This window comes from Leucopleurus acutus, assembly GCF_964270905.1.
Source record: "Leucopleurus acutus genome assembly, chromosome: 19".
Lineage (NCBI taxonomy): Eukaryota > Metazoa > Chordata > Mammalia > Artiodactyla > Delphinidae > Leucopleurus > Leucopleurus acutus.
In genome coordinates, this window is record NC_139161.1 from 30,352,207 (window position 1) to 30,373,460 (window position 21,254).

The following is a 21,254-nucleotide window of genomic DNA, read 5'->3' on the forward strand; positions in this document are numbered from 1 at the left end:
GCAGCAGGCTTCCGTGCAAGCTGAGGACCTGCCTGGAGCTTAGCGCTTCTCTGCGCGCTTCCTCAGTGCGCGTCAGTAGCAGGTTTGCACCACACGCTCGGTGTAAATTCTGACTTTCTATGGGCTTGGTCAGCAGTGGCTTCCTTAGGGGAGGCGGTGGGCTCCGACCCACCTGGGTTTGGAGCCCACTCGGCCTGCACCACCTTGGCTGGGCCTCCATTTCTGCATCTGAAGGGTAGAACGCCCCAGTCGGCGCTCCCTCCAGCGCCCAGGCCTTCACACCCCTTGGCCTTTCCTCCTGGTTTCTGCCACTGGATGAGCCAAGCTCATCCTTTGCTCCGACCCCATCCTGGTCTGCCCGGACAGCGCTCAGCCCCAGAGTCACCCTCGCTGCACCCTCCAGCCTGCCTGCGCTCGCCCCTTCTTCGGGTGGACGTGTCCATCCCTTCCTCGGAGCAGTCGCTGTGCCTGCTGGGTGTCCCCGCCTCCTGCCCTCCGAGCCCCGCCCCGCCTAACGCAGCCGCCGGGCCCTCCGCAGCCTCTTCCCACAGCAACAGCACTGGCCCGCCGGTTGCTCTCGAAACAGCCCCTTCAGCAACCCCTTTCACAAGCCCCAGTTGAGGGCCTGGGCCAGCTGATCTTATCTCCTTGTCTTCAGCGGGGGCCCCTCTCCTGCACAGGGTCAGGACGGACCGTCACCTTGCAGTTGCAGCACGCCCACCGAGTTCCTTGCTGCTGACCCGCCATGTGACCGGGGTAGACCGCACCGCTCCCTGGACCTCAGCTTCCAGGCCTGTGAGAGTGGGACAGTGACCCTCAGGAAGGAGAGAGATTGCAAAAGATGTGGAGTGCTCCCCAAATGTGCTCGCCTCCCCTGCCCTCAGGATCCCAGAGGCGCCCAGGAGATTGGAAGCTGGGGCAGGGCGTATGGAACGGAGGTCGCTCTCCTTCCAGGGTCCGCCCCGGAGAGGACTCAGACTGAGCTCTGCTCTCCCCCCGAGAGGACTCTCATTCTTCAGCAGTAGCGAGGTGTGCACGGGTTTTGCCGCAGCTGCGGGCTGCCATGGTCCCTGGGACAAGCTTGAGATAGAACCTGGGCTCTAGGCCCATCCCTGCCGTGTTGGCCCATCTCTGGGGGGTTTTGGCGTGCTGACCGCTCCAGGTGGTGATGGCGGAAAGCAGAAAGGAAGGAGCCGCCAAGAATCCCTGCACAACCAGTCTATGGAAGGCGGGTTCCCGGGGCTGCAGGGCTGGACAGGCAGGCAGTGTCCAGGCAAGGGACCCTGCCCCTCTTCTGCAACCACCTTGACCCTCTTGTCTGCTCCCAGGCTTCTGCTGATGCTGCAGGAAGGCTCCCTCTGGGAGCCACAGCACTTAGCACCCAGGAGCTTGTTGAGAGCAGTACAGAGAGGTGAGAGAGACCTGGCCTGGGTCCAGATCCCAGCACCATCATTCGCCTGGCTCAGCTGCTCAGCTTCAGAGCCTGCCTCCTCACTGTCTAACAGAAGGCCTTTCTCTGTTTACCTTGCAGAGCTGTTATGGAATAAAGGTGAAACGCTACCAGGGCCAGGCATGCAGCAGGTGCTGGACGGTGTTTGTCTGACAAGCCTTGTCGTTCTGCCCTATTGCTGCTTCCTTTGCTGAGCCTACTCCAGCAGTTACCATGAGGTGGAAGGGTGGGGGGCAGTGAGTGCAAGAGCTTTGCAGAGCATCCAGGCCCCGGTGCCTGGGAAGAAGGAGGGCAGGAAGAAAGGAAGGGAGGCCTCCAAAGTCAGGGTCGTTCAGATCCTGGTCTCTGAGCACCCTCCCGTCGGAGTGGGCGTGCCGGCTGCCCAAGCCAGGCCACTGGAAACTGAGTGGAGCGACAGTGATGGAGGGAGAAGCCCTCCTGGGGGTCTCCAGTTTGGGGATCCGCCCCCTCTCCCGCTTTGACCTTCCCTGGGGGGCAGGCCTGGACATGCGTGGCCCTCGCCAGGTCTCATAGTGGTCAGCTGTGTCATCTGCTTTTTTTCTGTGGTCAGGGTCAACCACACAGAGACAACAGGAGTGGAGTGTGGGCAAGGGCCACAGGTCCCTCAGAAGCCCCCATGGGCTTTTCATAATGCCCACTGGGACCTCGCTGGAGAGATTTTCCTTGGGGCTAAGTGTTGCCCAGTGGCGACCTGGAGTATCTGATATGGGAGCAGATTCGTTTTTGATACCTCCTCCTCTCCACCACAAAATTATTTTCAGTAACACTCATTAAATGAAAAAAAGCAATAATAATGGCTAGAAAGGAAATGTGTGGAAATTCTCACTTATTAAATTTGGACATAATCATCCCAGTAATGAAGTAAAAATAAAATACTACAATATAAAAAGGAAAAGAGTAGTGGATTAATACTTTTTAATGACATGAATGTGTTTAAATAAAGGGAAAAAACTACCTACATATTGGTAGTTTTAATACTTAATGTATCATTACAGTTTCTGTTTTCTTGATGCGTTTTTTTTAGTTTTAAAATAAAAAAATTTTAAAGAACAAATCTCAACATTAACGATATTCAAATTCAGTAAAATAGTCACATAATAATTTAAATTTTCACTTTAAAAATATTATACTTCACAATTTGCACTCTGTTTCACTGTTTTAAATCTTAAACACAAATTCTCATTCCAAATGGTCACGAAGAGTGACAGAATGGAAGAAAGTCAAGTTCTGTCTCTTCATTCTTCGCAATCACAGTAGTTAACACTGTTTATGTTAAGCCAACCGTTTAAAAGCAAGAATATGTGATGCTACAGGGGATGAGGGGCACAAAGCACAGCGAGAGCCAGCTCGGATGATTCTGAACCCTTAGAACTTACCCTCGAAGCCAATGCAGGTAACTGAGGGAGCCACCGTATAACTGGGAATTCTGCAAATTGACTTCCACGTGGAACACAGTACATATTAAAGGATAAGCAATAGGGCTTCCCTGGTGGCGCAGTGGTTGGGAGTCCGCCTGCCGATGCAGAGGACGCAGGTTCGTGCCCCGGTCTGGGAAGATCCCACATGCCGTGGAACGGCTGGGCCCGTGAGCCATGGCCGCTCCGCAACGGGAGAGGCCACAACAGTGAGAGGCCCACGTACAGCAGAAAAAAAAAAAAAAAGGATAAGCAATAAAAATGCATTCATTTGAAGCTTACACATAGAATTGTTAAAGCAACGGTAATTGCAGCAATTGTTTAGAATCTAGACCAACGAAAGATGTCTTTGGGGAGAAGCGTTTCATCACTGACATTGTTCAGAATTGCTGACACGTGACGAGCACAGGAAGCAGTCCAACACTTCATCGGTGCCGTTGGTACTTTTAAATTCCCTATAGACGATGCCCCCCATCTCCTGCTCGTCCTCTGCCCTGGCCTTGGTACTGGCATTTTGCCCCTTCCTCTTGCCCTCACTAAATGACAAGTCAGGAAGCTTTCAAATCCTTCCACACACATCCCAAGTTTGGGTCCCTGGGGAGGGGGTCGAGGGGGAGCACCGGGCTCTGAGTGCCTGGGGGTGGGGGAGGGGCTGCTCATGTGCTGAACCGGGGATGAGCCCGGGCCCTTCCAGGATCCTAGTGTGCACAGCCATGGTCTGCAGGGCCTATACACAATGTCCCTTCAGCAGCAGCCCAGGGACCCCCCAATCCTTCCACTCTCCCAGGCCCCATAGGACCTCTCCAGCCTCCACTCACCCCTCCCCACTGCCCACCACACTCCAGCCTTGACTTCCCAGAAGCTTTCTGAATGCACCATGTTCTCCCTCGCCTCTGGGTCCTCCTACACTTTCCCTTTGCCTGACTCACCTCTACTCATCTTCACAGCCCAGCTGAGACACCACTTCGTCCAGGAAGCCTTCCCTCATCCCTTTCCCATTCACCCCTCAACATGGTCTGTGTTCTGTTTGCAGAGCAACCTATGCTGATGCTCTGTCAGCACAAAATGGGCTGTACTGAACGCATGCTGTCACCATGTCCCCCTCCCGGAATGACCACGGGGACCCCAGACCCGATCTTGTTTGCACCTGTGGACCCAACACACGGGGCCTGGCCAGTGCTCAGAACTGTTTGTGGAGCATGAGTGAACCGTGTCATGTCCTGATTTAGCTCCATGAGTCCACGCGCCCTCTTTCACCCCGCAAAGGAGGACATGTCCCTTCCCCCACCAGATGCGATTTCCTCTTCCTTTCCCAGATGAGAGTTTGGAGCTCCCAGGGTCCTGACCCCGATAGGCCAGGTAGGTGGAGTGGGGCAGGGGGTTGCGCGCCACCATGGTGGAGACTCGGAGCCTTCGGGTGGGCACTAGGTGGGCCCCACGGCTATTCCCGGTGCAAGGCCAAGAGGCCAGGAGCTGGAGCTGCAGGCGGTTGAAGTGGGAGCTGCAGGAAGGGTGTGAGAACGGGCAGCCCACTGAGCATGGAGGCCAGGGCGGGATGCCCCCCTGGGTTGGGTGTCTGAGAAGCTCAGCTCCCTGCAAGGCCTGCGTGAGCTCCTGCCTCTATAGGCAGAGTCAAGAACCCGCTGCTGGGGATGAACCAGGCTCCTTACAGGCCGGGGGCCTGGCTGGACCTCAGCGGCTGGGGAGCTGTGGGAGAGCTCTTCCTCTGAAAGAGAAATGGGCAAGATAAGAGTCCAAGATGGGGCCCCACAGGAGGAAAAGCTTTGTAGTGAGACCCATCAAAAAGACCACTTGGAAAAAAAAAAAAGACCATTTGGGGTGACAGGAGATGAGGCTACTAAGAATAAGGGGGCCATAAGAAGGGTTGGGAACACCTGGGGACTGGGGCCCTGACCAGCCAGCTCCTCAGCTGTGTTCCACCAGCTCCCTCCCGGTGACCATGGGAGTATGAGGCCCTGGGGGACTTGGCACACTGGTCCCAGCATGCCGTCCCCTCTGGGACTCATCTTGGCCCTCCAAGCAGCGTCTCCTAAGGAGCCAGACTGGGTGAGCCACCCCCTTTCTCCAGAGCTCCGTCTCCTCTCTCTGTTCCTCTGCCCTCTAACCCCGCTGGCTTCGACTCCTGAGACAGGCCTCCCGCCACGTGCGATGGGTCTCAACCAAAAAGGCCCCCCTCCTTTGTGCCTGGTGCCTCCTGCTGACCCTCCAGGCCCCATCCACACGGAGCCTTTACTGTCTCGGCCCCATTGGCCATGACTCGGGTGGCCAGGTCTTCCTGTTCCTTACTCTTGCAGCTGCGTTCCTAGAGCTTAGCAGAGCTGTGATTATACATGTATTTCTGTGCTTGAATTTTATTAAGCCCCAGCTCCCTGCAGGTCTGTGAGAGCCGCACAGAGAAGATACGTACCTGCTCTGTTGCTCACTGTAGCCTCAGCATCTAACCCACCGCCTGGCAGGGCTTTAATACATATGTGTGGAATGGACACATCTACGGCCTCGCCTGTCACAGCTCTCGGGTCAGGGGATGGATTTGTGCCTGTACATCTATTAGGACCTGTGCCTCTGGTCAGGGGTGTTGCTGTCCCTGGGCCAGGCAAGCCCTGGGTCAGTGGATACTGTTGCAGGCCTGGCCCTACCAGGCTGACGCCCAGACCCTGGACCACAAGGGAGCCTTCCAACCCTGGCATCTTTCGGCTGCCAATACCAAAGAAACTTCCTTCCTGCCCTCCTCTGGCCATCTTGAAACCTCAAGATTCTGCAACTGCTTTCACAAGAACCGTCTGCCAGCCACGGTGGAGCTGCTGGCCACAGGCCTGATTGGATCTCTTTATCTGCTCGGCTCCAACGGCCCCTGTGGGGACAGCTGCAGTGGAGCGGGGCCCAGGGCCTGCTCCTGTTCCCAGGGGTGCCTGGGAATGGGGCGCTTGGCTCTGTTCTCATAACAAGAACACTGAGGTCTGCAGGGAGACTAAGGGGCTTGGCTCAAATGACAGCGGCTGCACCCCGGGCCAGAGGCCGGGGCAGGCCAAGGGTGTGTGAACGTGTAGTCCTGTGTGTATGGGTATGCACCGGAGCTGAGGGCTCCCAGAGGGAGGCAGCTCAGAGTGTTCTGTTTTTTGGGAAGCCAGGAAAAACACCACGGGGCTTTGGCCAGCTGGCCTGGGAGCCCAGCGCCACCCCGGCTGCTTGACCTCTCTGACCAGCTGGCAAAATCAGCGAAGGGCAGGGATGTTCAGGAGGCGGGGGTGGTCCCTGGTGAGCACTTGAGATGTGCAGGTCCAGGCTGGGGGTGGGGGCAGCTGAGGGCCATCCTTTCCCCTCCCGCCTGCCTTGGCCTTACCTGAGAGCTGTACCTCACCTCCTCCATCAGACTGGGGACTCCCAGGGGCAGGCACGGGGCTAGGGGAGGAGGACCGTGGGCTTGCACAACCGGCAGACCGTGTTTTGCCTGAGCGACGTCATGAGTGAGAGGACTCAGTGGGACATATGAGCCGCCGGGCACTGCTGCTTGTAGGGTAACAGGCCGGGAGGTGCGGGTTCCAGCAGGGGCGGGGGGCACTGCGGCTGGCTCGGGGTGGTCCATAGCCCTTGCTGCTTGCCAGCCTGTGCTCTGTGCTTTACTGCACTCATCTGAGTGCTCACAACACCCCTACGAGGCAGCTGCTACCGCCCGGGACCTCAGTTTTATTGTTGGGGTACAGAGGAAAGAAGGTGTCACCATCTTGGAGCCAGGAAGGGATTTCAACCTGGGTCTGACTCTACAAGCTGCTTCCTTCTCCCCCAGGCTCCCAAGGGCATAGGTGTGACCTGATGAGAGAAGCCTCCACACACAGGCTGGAAGGTGCCTCAGGCCTGAGAAGGTTGCCCCACGGGTGGGACTGGAGGAGAGGCTGACAGGCCGCCCTGGCTGCTCCGATTGTCTCTCCTCAGCTCCCCACCTCTAGGGTGGCCGCTGCAGCACGGGGATGGGAGCCAGTCTGGAGCAAGGGGGTGGGCGGGGTCCCAGAGCCTGAGAGGGACTGCTGCGCAGTTTCTCCACCAGAAAGAGCCCACACGCATCCATTTTTGCCTCCTGGCATCTCAATGCATCCAGAAGGAATGAATGCCTGAAAGCGGTAGGAATTTAGACACCCTGTTGAATGCAATAGTCTCTTGCATGGGGCGCTTACAATTTAGAAGGTTCAAAAATGCAAACAATGACTTGATCGATCGTGCAGGGTTTTATCCCCGTCCCGCCAGCCACAGCCTCTTCAGCTTCTCACTGGTGAGGTGATGCGTCTGCGGGTCTGTGGTCCCAGCCCCTTGGCAGCCCTGGAGGTGGCTGGAGCCAGCGTCCAGTGTCAAGGACAGAAAGTCCACTAGCCAGAGCCCTTTCTGGGGGGCTGGTGAGGGTTCCTCTCTCTCGCCCCTCTTGCTGTCCTATGCCCCCAATACAGTCTTCTGAGATGCTCACGGGAGGGAATAAGGCTCTGCCCTGCTCCTTCCCCCTCGTCCCTGGAAGGCACGTCGTCCCATGAATGCACCACAACTGGATGCCAGAGTGGGCTGTCCTGGGTCTGCCACTTGTGCTGGGCTCTGGGGCAAGGGCAGGTCTTGGCTCTCTTTGTGTCTATCTAGGCAGTGATAATGGTTCGGAATGGAATCAGGCCTCACATCCAGAATGGGTACAGGATTATCCCAGAAGAGACGGAGTCAGGTGCTCCCCCGATACTTCTCCCAGTTACTAAAGGCTTATTGGGTTGGTGGATACTGTCTTCAAGGACTAATGCGGGGCTTTACAATATTATTTGTTTGGTTGTGCTTTCAACAAGCATTTATGGAGCGCCTTGACAATCCAGGGCCTGCCCTGGGTGCTAGGGCTACGGTGGTGAACAAAAGCAGGCATCTAACAGAGGCGAGGCATGAAGCAAACACGCCCCTGTAGGTCTGAAGGAGGAAAAACCTCTACATAAATCCATATAAATGTAACAGCGTACTCCTGCCCTCCACTGTTAGGAGACTTGCCCAAGGTAACAGCTGATCAGTGCGAGAACTTGACGTTGAACCCAAGTCGACTTCTTAACCCACTCCACCAGGTTTGACCTCTGTAACCATTCTCTGCCTAGCAGCCAACACGACCTCTTTAAATTATAAGTTATATCATGCCACTACTCCCTTCTACACCCAAACCCTCCAAAGACTTTCACTGCAGTTAGAATAAAACTCAAACGCTTTCATGATCTGGTTCCTATCAACATCGGTGGTAATTTAAAGGTATGCCCACAAATTCTTTGAGTCTCCTCATCTAAAAGATGGAGTCTAATTCCCCTCCCTTGAATGCTCACTTCTGTCTAATAGAATGTGGTAGAAGTGATGCTATGGGACTTCTGAGGCTAGATGTAGAAAGAATTCAGCTCCCACCTCCTTCTCTCTCTTAGGACACTTGTCCTTGGAAACTACCATGTTGTGAGGAACCCCAGGCCACATGGAGAAACTAGTCAATAGCCTCACCTAGGCATCCAGTTGACACCAACATCAACAGCCAGACGTAAGTGAGTGAAAGTGCAAACGATTCCATCCCTGGCCTTTGAATCTTCCAGCTGAGGCTCCAGACATCTGGAAGCAGGGATGAGCTGTCTCCCCCATGCCCTGCCGGAATTCCTGGCCCACAGAACCTGTGACAGATGATACATGATCGCTTTGTTTTAAGCTGTTAGGTTTGAGGTTGACTTGTCAGGCAGTAGTAGATAACTAACATAACACCTCAGACCTCACCTCCTACCAAGAGCATTTTTGTTCATAACACTCCAGTTACACTGTCCCCTTTTCTTTTTCCTCTGGGCAAAAAGTTCATTCTAACCTCCAGGACCTCTGCACGTGCTGTTCCTTCTTTCTGGAATGCTTGCCCGTCACCTGGATCTTCGTCTGACTGTCTCCTTCTCATTGCCCAGGTCTTTGCTGAATTAGCCCCTCCTCAGAGATTGCGTCACCAGCCACATTTTACAATGCTGCCCATCCTATCAGTCACACTACCCCCTGCATTTCCTTCATAGCTTTTATTCTATGAAATTATCTTATTTATTTATTTGTCCATTTGTTACTTGTGTATCTCCTCACACTTCTTCCTTCCTCTTTCCAGCCCCTCCCGTCTGGTATTGAGGTGGGGAGGATGAGAAGCGGAGACAATATGTCCTTTCCCCATGAGAGTTCCCAGTGCAAAGCGGCAGGCCTCCTGGCCATCGTGGCTTCTCTGTCTGTTCGCACTGCGGGGTTAGCCCAAGGCCCATGGCCCCGTGTCCAGGTTCTTGGGAGAGCTATACAGGGACTCCTGGGGCACATTCTCTGTCATGGAAGACAGGCTGCAGCTTACCCTCCTCCCTCCCCCAAGCCTTCACCTCAGCGGCCACCCCACAGCCTTGCTGCTTTATTGACACCTGTGCAGAATCTAAGGGAGCACGTGATCCCCTCTTTCAACCGCTCACACTCCTCCCTCATAAGGCCTCTGCTCTTCCCTCTCTAATTCTAATTCTCCCACTTTCTCAGAATCCTGTCTGTCTGTCTGTCTCTCTCTCACACACACACACACGTACCAGGCTTATGAAGAGTAGGGAGCAACCCACCTGGCAGGGAGGAGTATTTTAGCACTGACATTATTTAGTGAGCATAGCAATTATAAAAGCACCTCCTGTTGTTTTAAAACTCAACAGAGAAAAAGAAAACCCTTATGGCCTGCACAGGCACCCTCTGCCCTGTCCTTGGTATGTCCCTGTGTCAATGCAGTGTAGGAGACACGGCCATAGGTGAAGATCCAGGCAGGCATCATTGCCCTTGGGTGCCCCAGCTGCCTCTTCTCCTGCTTTTAGCTCTCTCTCTATTCCAGCTCCCTCAGAAACAGCTGATGGCTCCTCCTGGGTCAGCCACTGCCACAGCCACCTGCGTCCTCTCAGAATGCCCTGCTTCCTCAGGCTCCTGTCCTTTCTTTCTTTGGTTCAGACAAAACAAATTCAGGAACTTTTCCAAGAACCTAGGGGTAAAAAGAACAAAGTAGGACAGAAGGAGTAAATTGTAGACAAAATAAATACTTAATGAATGAATAAAAACATGAATGTCTAGACATAACTAATGACAAGTTTCCTGGATAGTGCCAATTAAGAGGTGTGTTACTTGTTCCTTTCATGCCAGACATGTTTGGGGGGAGTCTGTCCACCCACACGCTCCTTCTCTGGGGACAACCCTCACCCACAATCCCTGCTGAAGGGGTGGGCTTGGATGGCCACACTTATGTCACACGACCTGCACATCCCTCAGCCACATGGGATATGTGGTCCAACCTCAGCCAATGAGATTATTCTCATAGAACTTTGGAATTTGAATCCAGAGACACTGACCTAGCTGACTGCTGAAGGAGCATGAAAAGGTCAGGTTTGGGGGCAGAGGCTCCCATGTGAGCCATGTACAAGGCGACTGCATAGGCAGGGACTGATGAATGGAGGAGGGGAGAAGGAGGGACTAGCTGCTGTGTCAGACCTGACAGTTGCTTATTCCCGTAATACCCAACTTCACTTTATTTCAAGAAGAGCTTTATATCCTTAAAATAAACACCCTCTTTTTATTTAAACTTGTTGGGTTTGCAGCCCCTTGCAACTCTAACCATAGCCTATTTCTTCTCTTCAACTCTGCTTAACCCCAAAGCCCCAGTGTGATAGTGGAGGAGAGAAATGATGGGTGTGTGGCATGGAGGTCCAGGCAAAGAGCAAGTAAGGCACACCAGTGAATTGGGGGGGAAATTCCCAGATGGATGTAAGGAAGACTAAACTGGCAGAAATCAATGTCGGGAGGGAGAGAGGGAAAGAGGAAGGGGAATGGGGGGCATATATAGAGATAGATAATCAACAAACCATTATAGAGCACTTTCTATGGATAAGTAATGCATTAAGCCCCAAATGAATGCTGGAATATTTACAAATATGAAGAAATGAATGAAGAAATGAGTGGATATTCCCATTCCTGTTTGCAAGAAGTGTTGAGTCTGAAAATGGGGGGCGGGATAGCAGTAAGTAGTCAGAGTCTTGCAGACATGGCCCTGAATTTTTTTTTAACGTCTTTATTGGAGTATAATTGCTTTACAATGGTGTGTTAGTTTCTGCTTCATAACAAAGTGAATCAGCTCTACATATACATATATCCCCATATCCCCTCCCTCTTACGTCTCCCTCCCTGCCACCCTCCCTATCTCACCCCTCTAGGTGGTCACAAAGCACCGAGCTAATCTCCCTGTGCTATACAGCTGCTTCCCACTAGCTATTTTACGTTTGGTAGTGTATATATGTCCATGACACTCTCTCACTTTGTCTCAGCTTACCCTTCCCCCTCCCTGTGTCCTCAAGTCCATTCTCTAGTAGGTCTGTGTCTTTATTCCCATCTTCCCCTAGGTTCTTCATGACCATTTTTTTTTTTTAGATTCCATATATATGTGTTAGCACATGATATTTGTTTTTCTCTTTCTGACTTACTTCACTCTGTATGACAGACTCTAGGTCCATCCACCTCACTACAAATAACTCAGTTTCGTTTATTTTCATGGCTGAGTAATATTCCATTGTATATATGTGTCACATCTTCTTTATCCATTCATCTGTCGATGGACACTTAGGTTGCTTCCCTGTCCTGGCTATTGTAAATAGAGCCGCAATGAACATTGTGGTACATGACTCTTTTTGAATTATGGTTTTCTCAGGGTATATGCCCCATAGTGGGATTGCTGGGTCATATGCTGGTTCTATTTGTAGTTTTCTAAGGAACCTCCATACTGTTCTCCATAGTGGCTGTACCAACTTACATTCCCACCAACAGTGCAAGAGGGCTCCCTTTTCTCCACACCCTCTCCAGCATTTATTGTTTCTAGATTTTTTGATGATGGCCGTTCTGACTGGTGTGAGATGTTATCTCATTGTAGTTTTGATTTGCATTTCTCTAATGATTAATGATGTTGAGCATTCTTTCATTTGTTTGTTGGCAATCTGTATGTCTTCTTTGGAGAAATGTCTATTTAGGTCTTCTGCCTATTTTTGGATTGGGTTGTTTGTGTTTTTGATATTGACTTACATGAGTTGGTTGTATGTTTTGGCGATTAATCCTTTGTCCGTTGCTTCATTTTCAAATATTTTCTTCCATTCTGAGGGTTGTCTTTTTGTCTTTTTTATGGTTTCCTTTGTTGTGCAAAAGCTTTTAAGTTTCATTAGGTCCCATTTGTTTATTTTTGTTTTTATTTCCATTTCTCTAGGAGGTGGGTCAAAAAGGATCTTGCTGTGATTTATGTCATAGAGTGTTCTGCCTATGTTTTCCTCTAAGAGTTTGATGGTGTCTGGCCTTACATATAGGTCTTTAATCCATTTTGAGTTTATTTTTGTGTATGGTGTTAGGGAGTGTTTTAATTTCATTCTTTTACATGTAGCTGGCCAGTTTTCCAAGCACCACTTATTGAAGAGGTTGTCTTTTCTCCACTGTGTATTCTTGCCTCCTTTATCAAAGATAAGGTGACCATATTGCGTGGGTTTATCTCTGGGCTTTCTATCCTGTTCCACTGATCTATACTTCTGTTTTTGTGCCAGTACCATACTGTCTTGATTTCTGTAGCACTGTAGTATAGCCTGAAGTCAGGGAGCCTGATTCCTCCAGCTCCGTTTTTGTTTCTCAAGATTGCTTTGGCTATTCAGGTCTTTTGTGTTTCCATACAAATTGTGAAATTTTTTGTTCTAGTTTTGTGAAAAATGCCATTGGTAGTTTGATAGGGGTTGCACTGAATCTGTAGATTGCTTTGGGTAGTATAGTCATTTTCACAATGTTCGTTCTTCCAATCCAAGAACATGGTATATCTCTCCATCTATTTGTATCATCTTTGATTTCTTTCATCAGTGTCTTATAATTTTCTGCATATAGGTCTTTTGTCTCCTTTGGTAGGTTTATTCCTAGATATTTTATTTTTTTTGTTGCAGTGGTAAATGGGAGTGTTTTCTTAATTTCACTTTCAGATTTTTCATCATTAGTGTATAGGAATGCAAGAGATTTCTGTGCATTAATTTTGTATCCTGCTACTTTACCAAATTCATTGATTAGCTCTAGTAGTTTTCTGGTACCCTCTTTAGGATTCTCTATGCATAGTATCATGTCATCTGCAAACAGTGACAGCTTTACTTCTTCTTTTCCAATTTGGATTCCTTTTCTTTCTTTCTTTTTTTCACTTTATAAAACGTTTTTAATGTGTAAAATGTTTGCAGACTTAAAGTGGTATTGAAAGATACAGGAAGACAAACATAATTTCAGAAAATATTAGATTTGCAAAATAAACAAATATGACCTATTCAATTAAAAATATGATTAAAAATTAAACAGGTGGATTAGACATTAGATGAAGAGAATTAATGAACTACAATGTATGCATATACATGTGATAACATACATATATAAAACAGAAAATATATGTAACACAAATAATAAGTTGTTAAGTATATAAACATAATGTCTGTGTGTATATATTTGTGTATTTATATATTTCAGAAAAATGACTGATATATTTCAGAAAATATTTCTTTTTTTTTTTTTTTTTTTTTGCTGTACGCGGGCCTCTCGCTGTTGTGGCCTCTCCTGTTGCGGAGCACAGGCTCCGGACGCGCAGGCTCAGCGGCCATGGCTCACGGGCCCAGCCGCTCCACGGCATGTGGGATCTTCCCGGACCGGGGCACGAACCTGTGTCCCCTGCATCGGCAGGCGGACTCTCAACCACTGCGCCACCAGGGAAGCCCCAGAAAATATTTCTGAAAAATTATCCAAAAAGGGTAATAGGTGATAGAGACCAGAATGAGAAGGGATAAGTAAATTTAATCTGAGATACAGAAAGAGAAGCCAGAAATAATAAGGTGGTCTTTTATTTCTTTTTCTTCTCTGATTGCTGTGACTAAAACTTCCAAAACTATGTTGAAGAATAGTGGTGAGAGTGGGCAACCTTGTCTTGTTCCTGATCTTAGTGGAAATGGTTTCAGTTTTTCACCACTGAGGATGATGTTGGCTGTGGATTTGTCATATACGGCCTTTATTATGTTGAGGAAAGTTCCCTTTATGCTTACTTTCTGGAGGGTTTTTATCATAAATGGGTGTTGAATTTTGTCAAAAGCTTTCTCTGCATCTATTGAGATGATCATATGGTTTTTCTCCTTCAATTTGTTAATATGGTGTATCACGTTGATTGATTTGTGTATATTGAAGAATCCTGCATTCCTGGGATAAACCCCAGTTAATCATAATGTATGATCCTTTTAATGTGCTGTTGGATTCCGTTTGCTGGTATTTTGTTGAGGATTTTTGCATCTATGTTCATCATGATATTGGCCTGTAGTTTTCCTTCTTTGTGACAACTTTGTCTGGTTTTGATATCAGAGTGGTGGTGGCCTCGTAGAATGAGTTTGGGAGTGTTCCTCCCTCTGCTATATTTGGAAGAGTTTGAGAAGTATAGGTGTTAGCTCTTCTTTAAATGTTTGATAGAATTCTCCTGTGAAGCCATTTGGTCCTGGGTTTTTGTTTGTTGGAAGATTTTTAATCACAGTTTCAATTTCAGTGCTTGTGATTGGTCTGTTCATATTTTCTATTTCTTCCTGGTTCAGTCCCAGAAGGTTGTGCATTTCTAAGAATTTGTTCATTTTTTCCAGGTTGTCCCTTTTATTTGCATATAGTTGCTTGTAGTAATCTCTCATGATCCTTTGTATTTCTGCAGTGTCAGTTGTTACTTCTCCTTTTTCATTTCTAATTCTATTGATTTGAGTCTTCTCCCTTTTTTTCTTGGTGAGTCTGGCTAATGGTTTATCAATTTTGTTTATCTTCTCAAAGAACCAGCTTTTAGTTTTATTGATCTTTTCTATCAATTCCTTCATTTCTTTTTCATTTATTTCAGATCTGATCTTTATGATTTCTTTCCTTCTGCTAACTTTGGGGGTTTTGTGTTCTTCTTTCTCTAATTGCTTTAGGTGTAAGGTTAGGTTGTTTATTTGAGATGTTTCTTGTTTTTTAAGGTAGGATTGTATTGCTGCAAACTCCCCTCTTAGAACTGCTTTTCCTGCATCCCATAGGTTTGGGGTCATTGTGTTTTCATTGTCATTTGTTTCTAGATATTTTTTTATTTCCTCTTTGATTTCTTCAGTGATTTCTTGGTTATTAAGTAGTGTGTTGTTTAGCCTCCATGTGTTTGTATTTCTTACAGATTTTTTCCTGTAATTGATATCTAGTCTCATAGCGTTGTGGTCAGAAAAGATACTTGATACAATTTCAATTTTCTTAAATAACCAAGGCTTGATTTGTGACCCAACATATGATCTATCCTGGAGAATGTTCCATGAGCACTTGAGAAGAATGTGTATTGTGTTGTTTTTGAATGGAATGTCCTATAAATATCAATTAATTCCATCTTGTTGAATGTATCATTTAAAGCTTGTGTTTCCTTATTTATTTTCATTTTGGATGATCTGTCCATTGGTGAAAGTGGGGTGTTAGATTCCCCTACTATGATTGTGTTACTGTTGATTTCCCCTTTTATGGCTGTTAGTGTTTGCCTTATGTATTGAGGTGCTTCTTTGTTAGGGGCATAAATATTTACAATTGTGATATCTTCTTCTTGGATTGATCCCTTGATTATTAGTAGTGTCCTTCTTTGTCTCTTGTAATAGTCTTTGTTTTAAAGTCTATTTTGTCTGATATGAGAATTGCTATGATTTCCATTTGCATGGAATATCTTTTTCCATCCCCTCACTTTCAGTCTATATGTGTCCCTAGGCCTGAAGTGGGTTTCTCGTAGACAGCATATATATGGGTCTTGTTTTTGTATCCATTCAGCCAGTCTGTGTCTTTTGGTTGGAGCATTTAATCCATTTACGTTTAAGGTAATTATCGATATGTATGTTCCTATTACCATTTTCTTAATTGTTTTGGGTTTATTATTGTAGGTCTTTTCCTTCTCTTGTGTTTCCTGCCTAGAGAAGTTCCTTTAGTCTTTGTTGTAAAGCTGGTTTGGTGGTGCTGAATTCTCTTAGCTTTTGCTTGTCTGTAAAGCTTTTAATTTCTCTGTCAAATCTGAATGAGATCCTTGTTGGGTAGAGTAATCTTGGTTGTAGATTTTTCTCCATCATCACTTTAATTATGTCCTGCCACTCCCTTCTGGCTTGCAGAGTTTCTGCTGAAAGATCAGCTGTTAACCTTATGGGGATTCCCTTATGTGTTATTTGTTGTTTTTCCCTTGCTGCTTTTAATACTTGATCTTTGTATTTAATTTTTGATAGTTTGATTAATATGTGTCTTGGCGTGTTTCTCCTTGGATTTATCCTGTATGGGACTCTCTGTGCTTCCTGGACTTGATTAACTATTTCCTTTCCCATGTTAGGGAAGTTTTCAACTATAATCTCTTCAAATATTTTCTCAGTCCCTTTCTTTTTCTCTTCTTCTTCTGGGACCCCTATAATTCAAATGTTGGTGCACTTAATGTTGTCCAAGAGGTCTCTGAGATTGTCATGAATTCTTTTCATTCTTTTTTCTTTATTCTTCTCTGCAGTAGTTATTTCCACTATTTTATCTTCTAGGTCACTTATCCGTACTTCTGCCTCAGTTATTCTGCTATTGATCCCTTCTGGAAAATTTTTAATTTCATTTATTGTGTTGTTCATCACTGTTTGTTTGCTCTTTAGTTCTTCTAGGTCCTTGTTAAACATTTCTTGTATTTTCTTCATTCTATTTCCAAGATTTTATATCATCTTTACTATCATTATTCTGAATTCTTTTTCAGGTAGACTGCCTATTTCCTCTTCATTTGTTAGCTGGGTTTTTGCCTTGCTCCTTCATCCGCTGTGTGTTTCTCTGTCTTCTCATTTTACTTAACTTACTGTGTTTGGGGTCTCCTTTTTGCGCTGCAGGTTCGTAGTTTCTGTTGTTTTTTGTGTCTGTCCCCAGAGGCTACGGTTGGTTCAGTGGGTTGTGTAGGCTTCCTGGTGGTGGGGACTGGTGCCCGTGTTCTGGATGAGGCTGGATCTTGTCTTTCTGGTGGGCAGGTCCATGTCTGGAGGTGTGTTTTGGGGTGTCTGTGGTTTATTATGATTTTAGGCAGCCTCTGTGCTAATGGGTGGGGTTGTGTTCCTGTCTTGCTAGTTGTTTGGAATAGGGTTTCCTGCACTGTATTTTGCTGGTTGTTGAGTGGAGCTGGGTCTTGGCGTTGAGATGGAAATCTCTGGGAGATTTTCACCATTTGATATTACGTGGAGCTGGGAGGTCTCTTGTGGACCAGTGTCCTGAACTTGGCTGTTCCACCTCAGGGGCACAGCCCTGATGCCTGGCTGGAGCACCAAGAGCCTGTCCTCCACGTGGCTCTGTTTGAGCTTCTATTTCAACAGCAACAATGGGACTCTGGACGGTGTGGGCCACTTTTTTTGCCAATTGGCCGAGGAGAAGCGTGAGGACGCCCAGTGTCTCTTGAAAATGCAAAACCAGTGCTGCGGCCGCACCCTCTACCAGGATGCGCAGAAGCCTTCTCAAGATGAGTGGAATAAAACCCAGGACGCTGTCGAAGTCGCCATTATTAAGGAGAAGAACTTGAACCAGGCACTATTGGATCTGTGTGCCCTGGGTTCTGCCCTCGCAGACTCCCACCTCTGTCGGATTGGGTTGTTTGTTTTTGTTTTGATATTGAGCTGCATGAGCTGCTTGTAAATTTTGGAGATTAACCCTTTGTCAGTTGTTTCATTTGCAAATATTTTCTCCCATTCTGAGGGTTGTCTTTTCATCTTGTTTATGGTTTCCTTTGCTATGCAAAAGCTTTTAAGTTTCATTAGGTCCCGTTTGTTTATTTTTGTTTTTATTTCCATTTCTCTAGGAGGTGGGTCAAAAAGGATCTTGCTGTGATTTATGTCATAGAGTGTTCTGCCTATGTTTTCCTCTAAGAGTTTGATAGTGTCTGCATGCCCCTGAATTTATGTCACTCTCTAGTCTCAGTTTCACCCTGGGGCATGTTGCATGACCCCTTTGGAGTTCAGCCCCCACTCTCTCCATGCCTCCGTCACTGCACTTAGGAATATCTGCCCTACTTCCAAAACACTACTCAACTGATGGAAGAATAAATGTCAGGAATAATGACAACAACAATAATCCTTACGTAGGTTCCATGGTTTACAAAATATTCTTACACATTTTTAAAATTTGAATCTTATAACAAAAGTGAGATTATTGAGACAGATATTGTTTTATGCTAGTTTGGTGAGGAAGAATCCATGAATGCAAGAGAGGTCAGGTGGCTCATTCAAGGTTACTAGTTTGGTAAGTAATGGGACAAAGGCTCCCAGTTTAGGGCCAAGTCTCCAAGTTCTGCACTTTCTCTATCACTCTGGACAAAGAACAAAAGGGTTATCGGGAAAAGAGATCAAAAGGCAGAAAACAGAACTGCTCTTCTGGGGAAATGCTGTCATCCTAAGGGAAAACTGTCCACCAGAGGCATAAAGGAGAGTGTGGCTTTCCAACATATTTCCAAGGGAACATATCTTACTGTCATAGAAGTGTTCAAATCAACCTTCACACACACAAAAAATAAAGATATTTTCCTTTTTCCTAAAAAACTGATTTGCTTAATTTCAAAATTATTAAGTTCTAAGATGAACTTCACAACATTTCCAAAGCTATGAAGCAGTAAACAGTGGCTGTCACTCCACCTTATAAATAGAAAACAAAGCCAAAGAGAAGTGATCCGCCCACTGTCACTCCCTTTTATAAACCAGCTGGTACCTCCTTAATCTTTTCACTGCTGCCTGCATCTCCTTGTTTCTCAGGGTGTAGATCATGGGGTTGAGCATGGGGGTCATGACAGTTTGGCTAATGGATACAGCCTTGTCAATGGAGAAGGAGGTAAAGGGCTGGGTGTAGAGGTAAATGCTTGGAACAAAGACCATAGACACCACGACGATGTGAGTGGTGCAGGTAGAAGCTGTCTTCCTCCTCACTTGCCCTGAATGAGACCTCAGGATCACCAGGATCGCTGAGTAGGAGGTCAGGAGAAGGAGGAACCAGATGAGGACCAGCACCCCACTATTGGAAATGATAAGGAACTCCAGGAGGGAAGTGTCCGTGCTGCCAAGTCTCAGCACTTGTGGAACATCACAGTAGAAATTATTTAGGACACTGGGGCCACAGAAAGGCAGGGGGATCATCAGAGTCAGTTGGGAAATGGAATGGATGAAGCCTCCCACCCAGTTAGGCACCACCAGCCCCACACAGCTCTGAGTGTTCATGATGGTGACATAGTGGAGGGGCTGAGAGATGGCAACAAGGCAATCATAGGCCATAAATGAGAGGAAGAAAACCATGGACCCTCCCACAGAGTGGAAGGAGAAGATCTGGGCCATGCAGCCCTGATAGGAGATGGCCTTCTTCTCAGCAAGGAGGTCCACCACCGTCTTTGGGGCAGTGACTGTGGAGAAACAGAGCTCTAACACAGCCAGATTTCAGAACAGAAAATACATGGGTGTTTGGAGTGGGAATCAAAGGTCACTGTGACCATGATGAGGAGGTTTCCCATGACAGTGGAGGTGGAGACAAACAGGAACACCAGAAACAAGAAGAGCTGGAGCTCCTGAGTCTGTGAGAGCCCCAGAAAGACAAATTCTGATACTCACGTGAGGTTCCCTGATTCCATTGTGTTTTCTCCATACACCTAAACAACACAAACCACAGACAGAGATGCATGAAGTCACTACTTGCCCATTTAGTGCCTTCAGTGTCCAGGTCTAGCTGATGGAAATTTATGTGCAGATCGTAATACCAGTTCTGATTAAATGGCCTTGTCTCTGGAGAGTTCACTAGTTGGTGCTGGAATACACATTCTTGAGATATCTTAAAGCCATCCAGAGACACATGCAACCTGCCTTTCCAAGATTCAGTGTAATATAGTGGTGGGAAGGCTCTTGGAGTCCAACGGACCTGCAGTCAAATTTCAAAGCCTCTATTTCCTTGAGATTTGGCCTTGAGCTAGTTACTTAATCTCTCTTAATCTCAGTTTCCACATCTATAAGGAAAATGTTTTCTTTACAGAAATTGTCTAGGGGATTAAATAAAATAACACATAAGGTTCCTAGAACAGTGCCTGGAATAATAAATGGTAATCACTCTCCTCTGTGTAGTCTCCTGCTCTAAAGACCTCCTCCCCTTTCCAGTCTCTAATACATTTTTGTACCAAACATTTTTCATACAACAGTTAGCACATCATAATGTTAATGAATTTTTCATGTGTCTATATTTTTCCTCCACAATTCACAATATGCTACAGACATAAGTCTTGATTCATAATTTATTTGTGCCCTGCAGTACCCATCCTTCCTCATAGTCAGTACTTAATAAATAGCTGGTGTTAACTGCTGAGTGGGTGAAAAGCTATTTTGTGTGCAGGTCCATGCAGGGGAGCCTCTGGATACAGCTGGACATCTGGGGCATTCCATTTCCTTCCATCCTTCACAGTAGGTGGTCCCTTACTAGGTGAGGCTCCCCAGATCAGAGGTGGAGACAAGAGGCAGAGGGGTAACTATCATTAGTGAAGAAATAGATGATGAATATATTGTTTGAAGGAGACTTAGAGCTCTTCTGAAAGGACAGCAATTTCAGAAGATGTTATTGAATCCAAGAGTAGAAGAGAAAAAAATATTGAAGGAGAAGAAATGGAAATAGACGAAGAATTAAAGGGAGGAAGGAAATTATAAGGAAGGAAAATGGGGGAATAGAATGAGTGAAGGAAGAAGAGATGGAAAGATGGTGGGCAGGGGAGGGAATGGGAACAAAGGGGAAGAAGGACATAGAGGTTGAGAGATAGGGGTGACAGGTGAGGGTTAAGTGCCCTCCCCACTCCCCCTGCCTCGTCTTATCTCCCACCGTGACCTCATGCAATCCATTATCTATCAGAGACCACTCCCTTATTTTTTTAAATTAATTTTTATTGGAGTACAGTTGCTTTACAATGTTGTGTTAGTTTCCACTGTACAGCAAAGTGAATCAGCCATACGTATACACATATCCCCTCTTTCCTGGATTTCCCTCCCATCTAGGTCACCACAGAGCACCAAGTAGAGTTTCCTGTGCTACACAGTAGGTTCCCACCAGTTATCTATTTTATACACAGCAGTGTATATATTTCAATCCCAATCTCCCAATTCATCCCACCCCCCCTTGGTATTCATACATTTATTCTCTATGTCTGAGAGATCACTCCCTTATTTTTCACTTCAATTTCTTTTCACTCCAGTCCACTTTCTACACAGCTGTCCATGAGACCTTTCTAAATGCTGAAATGATCACATTCCCCT

At 47.0% G+C, this 21,254-nt stretch overlaps 1 protein-coding gene across 1 annotated transcript; it reads right to left on the reverse strand.

Moving 5' to 3' along the window:
• Positions 1 to 18,662: 18,662 nt before the first annotated feature.
• Positions 18,663 to 19,597, reverse strand: OR4D2 (olfactory receptor family 4 subfamily D member 2; the record flags this gene model as incomplete). The annotated part of the gene is given in 4 exon segments (XM_082861230.1): positions 18,663 to 19,406; positions 19,410 to 19,438; positions 19,441 to 19,573; positions 19,577 to 19,597. Coding segments are annotated over 4 exon segments (927 nt in total).
• Positions 19,598 to 21,254: the final 1,657 nt, after the last annotated feature.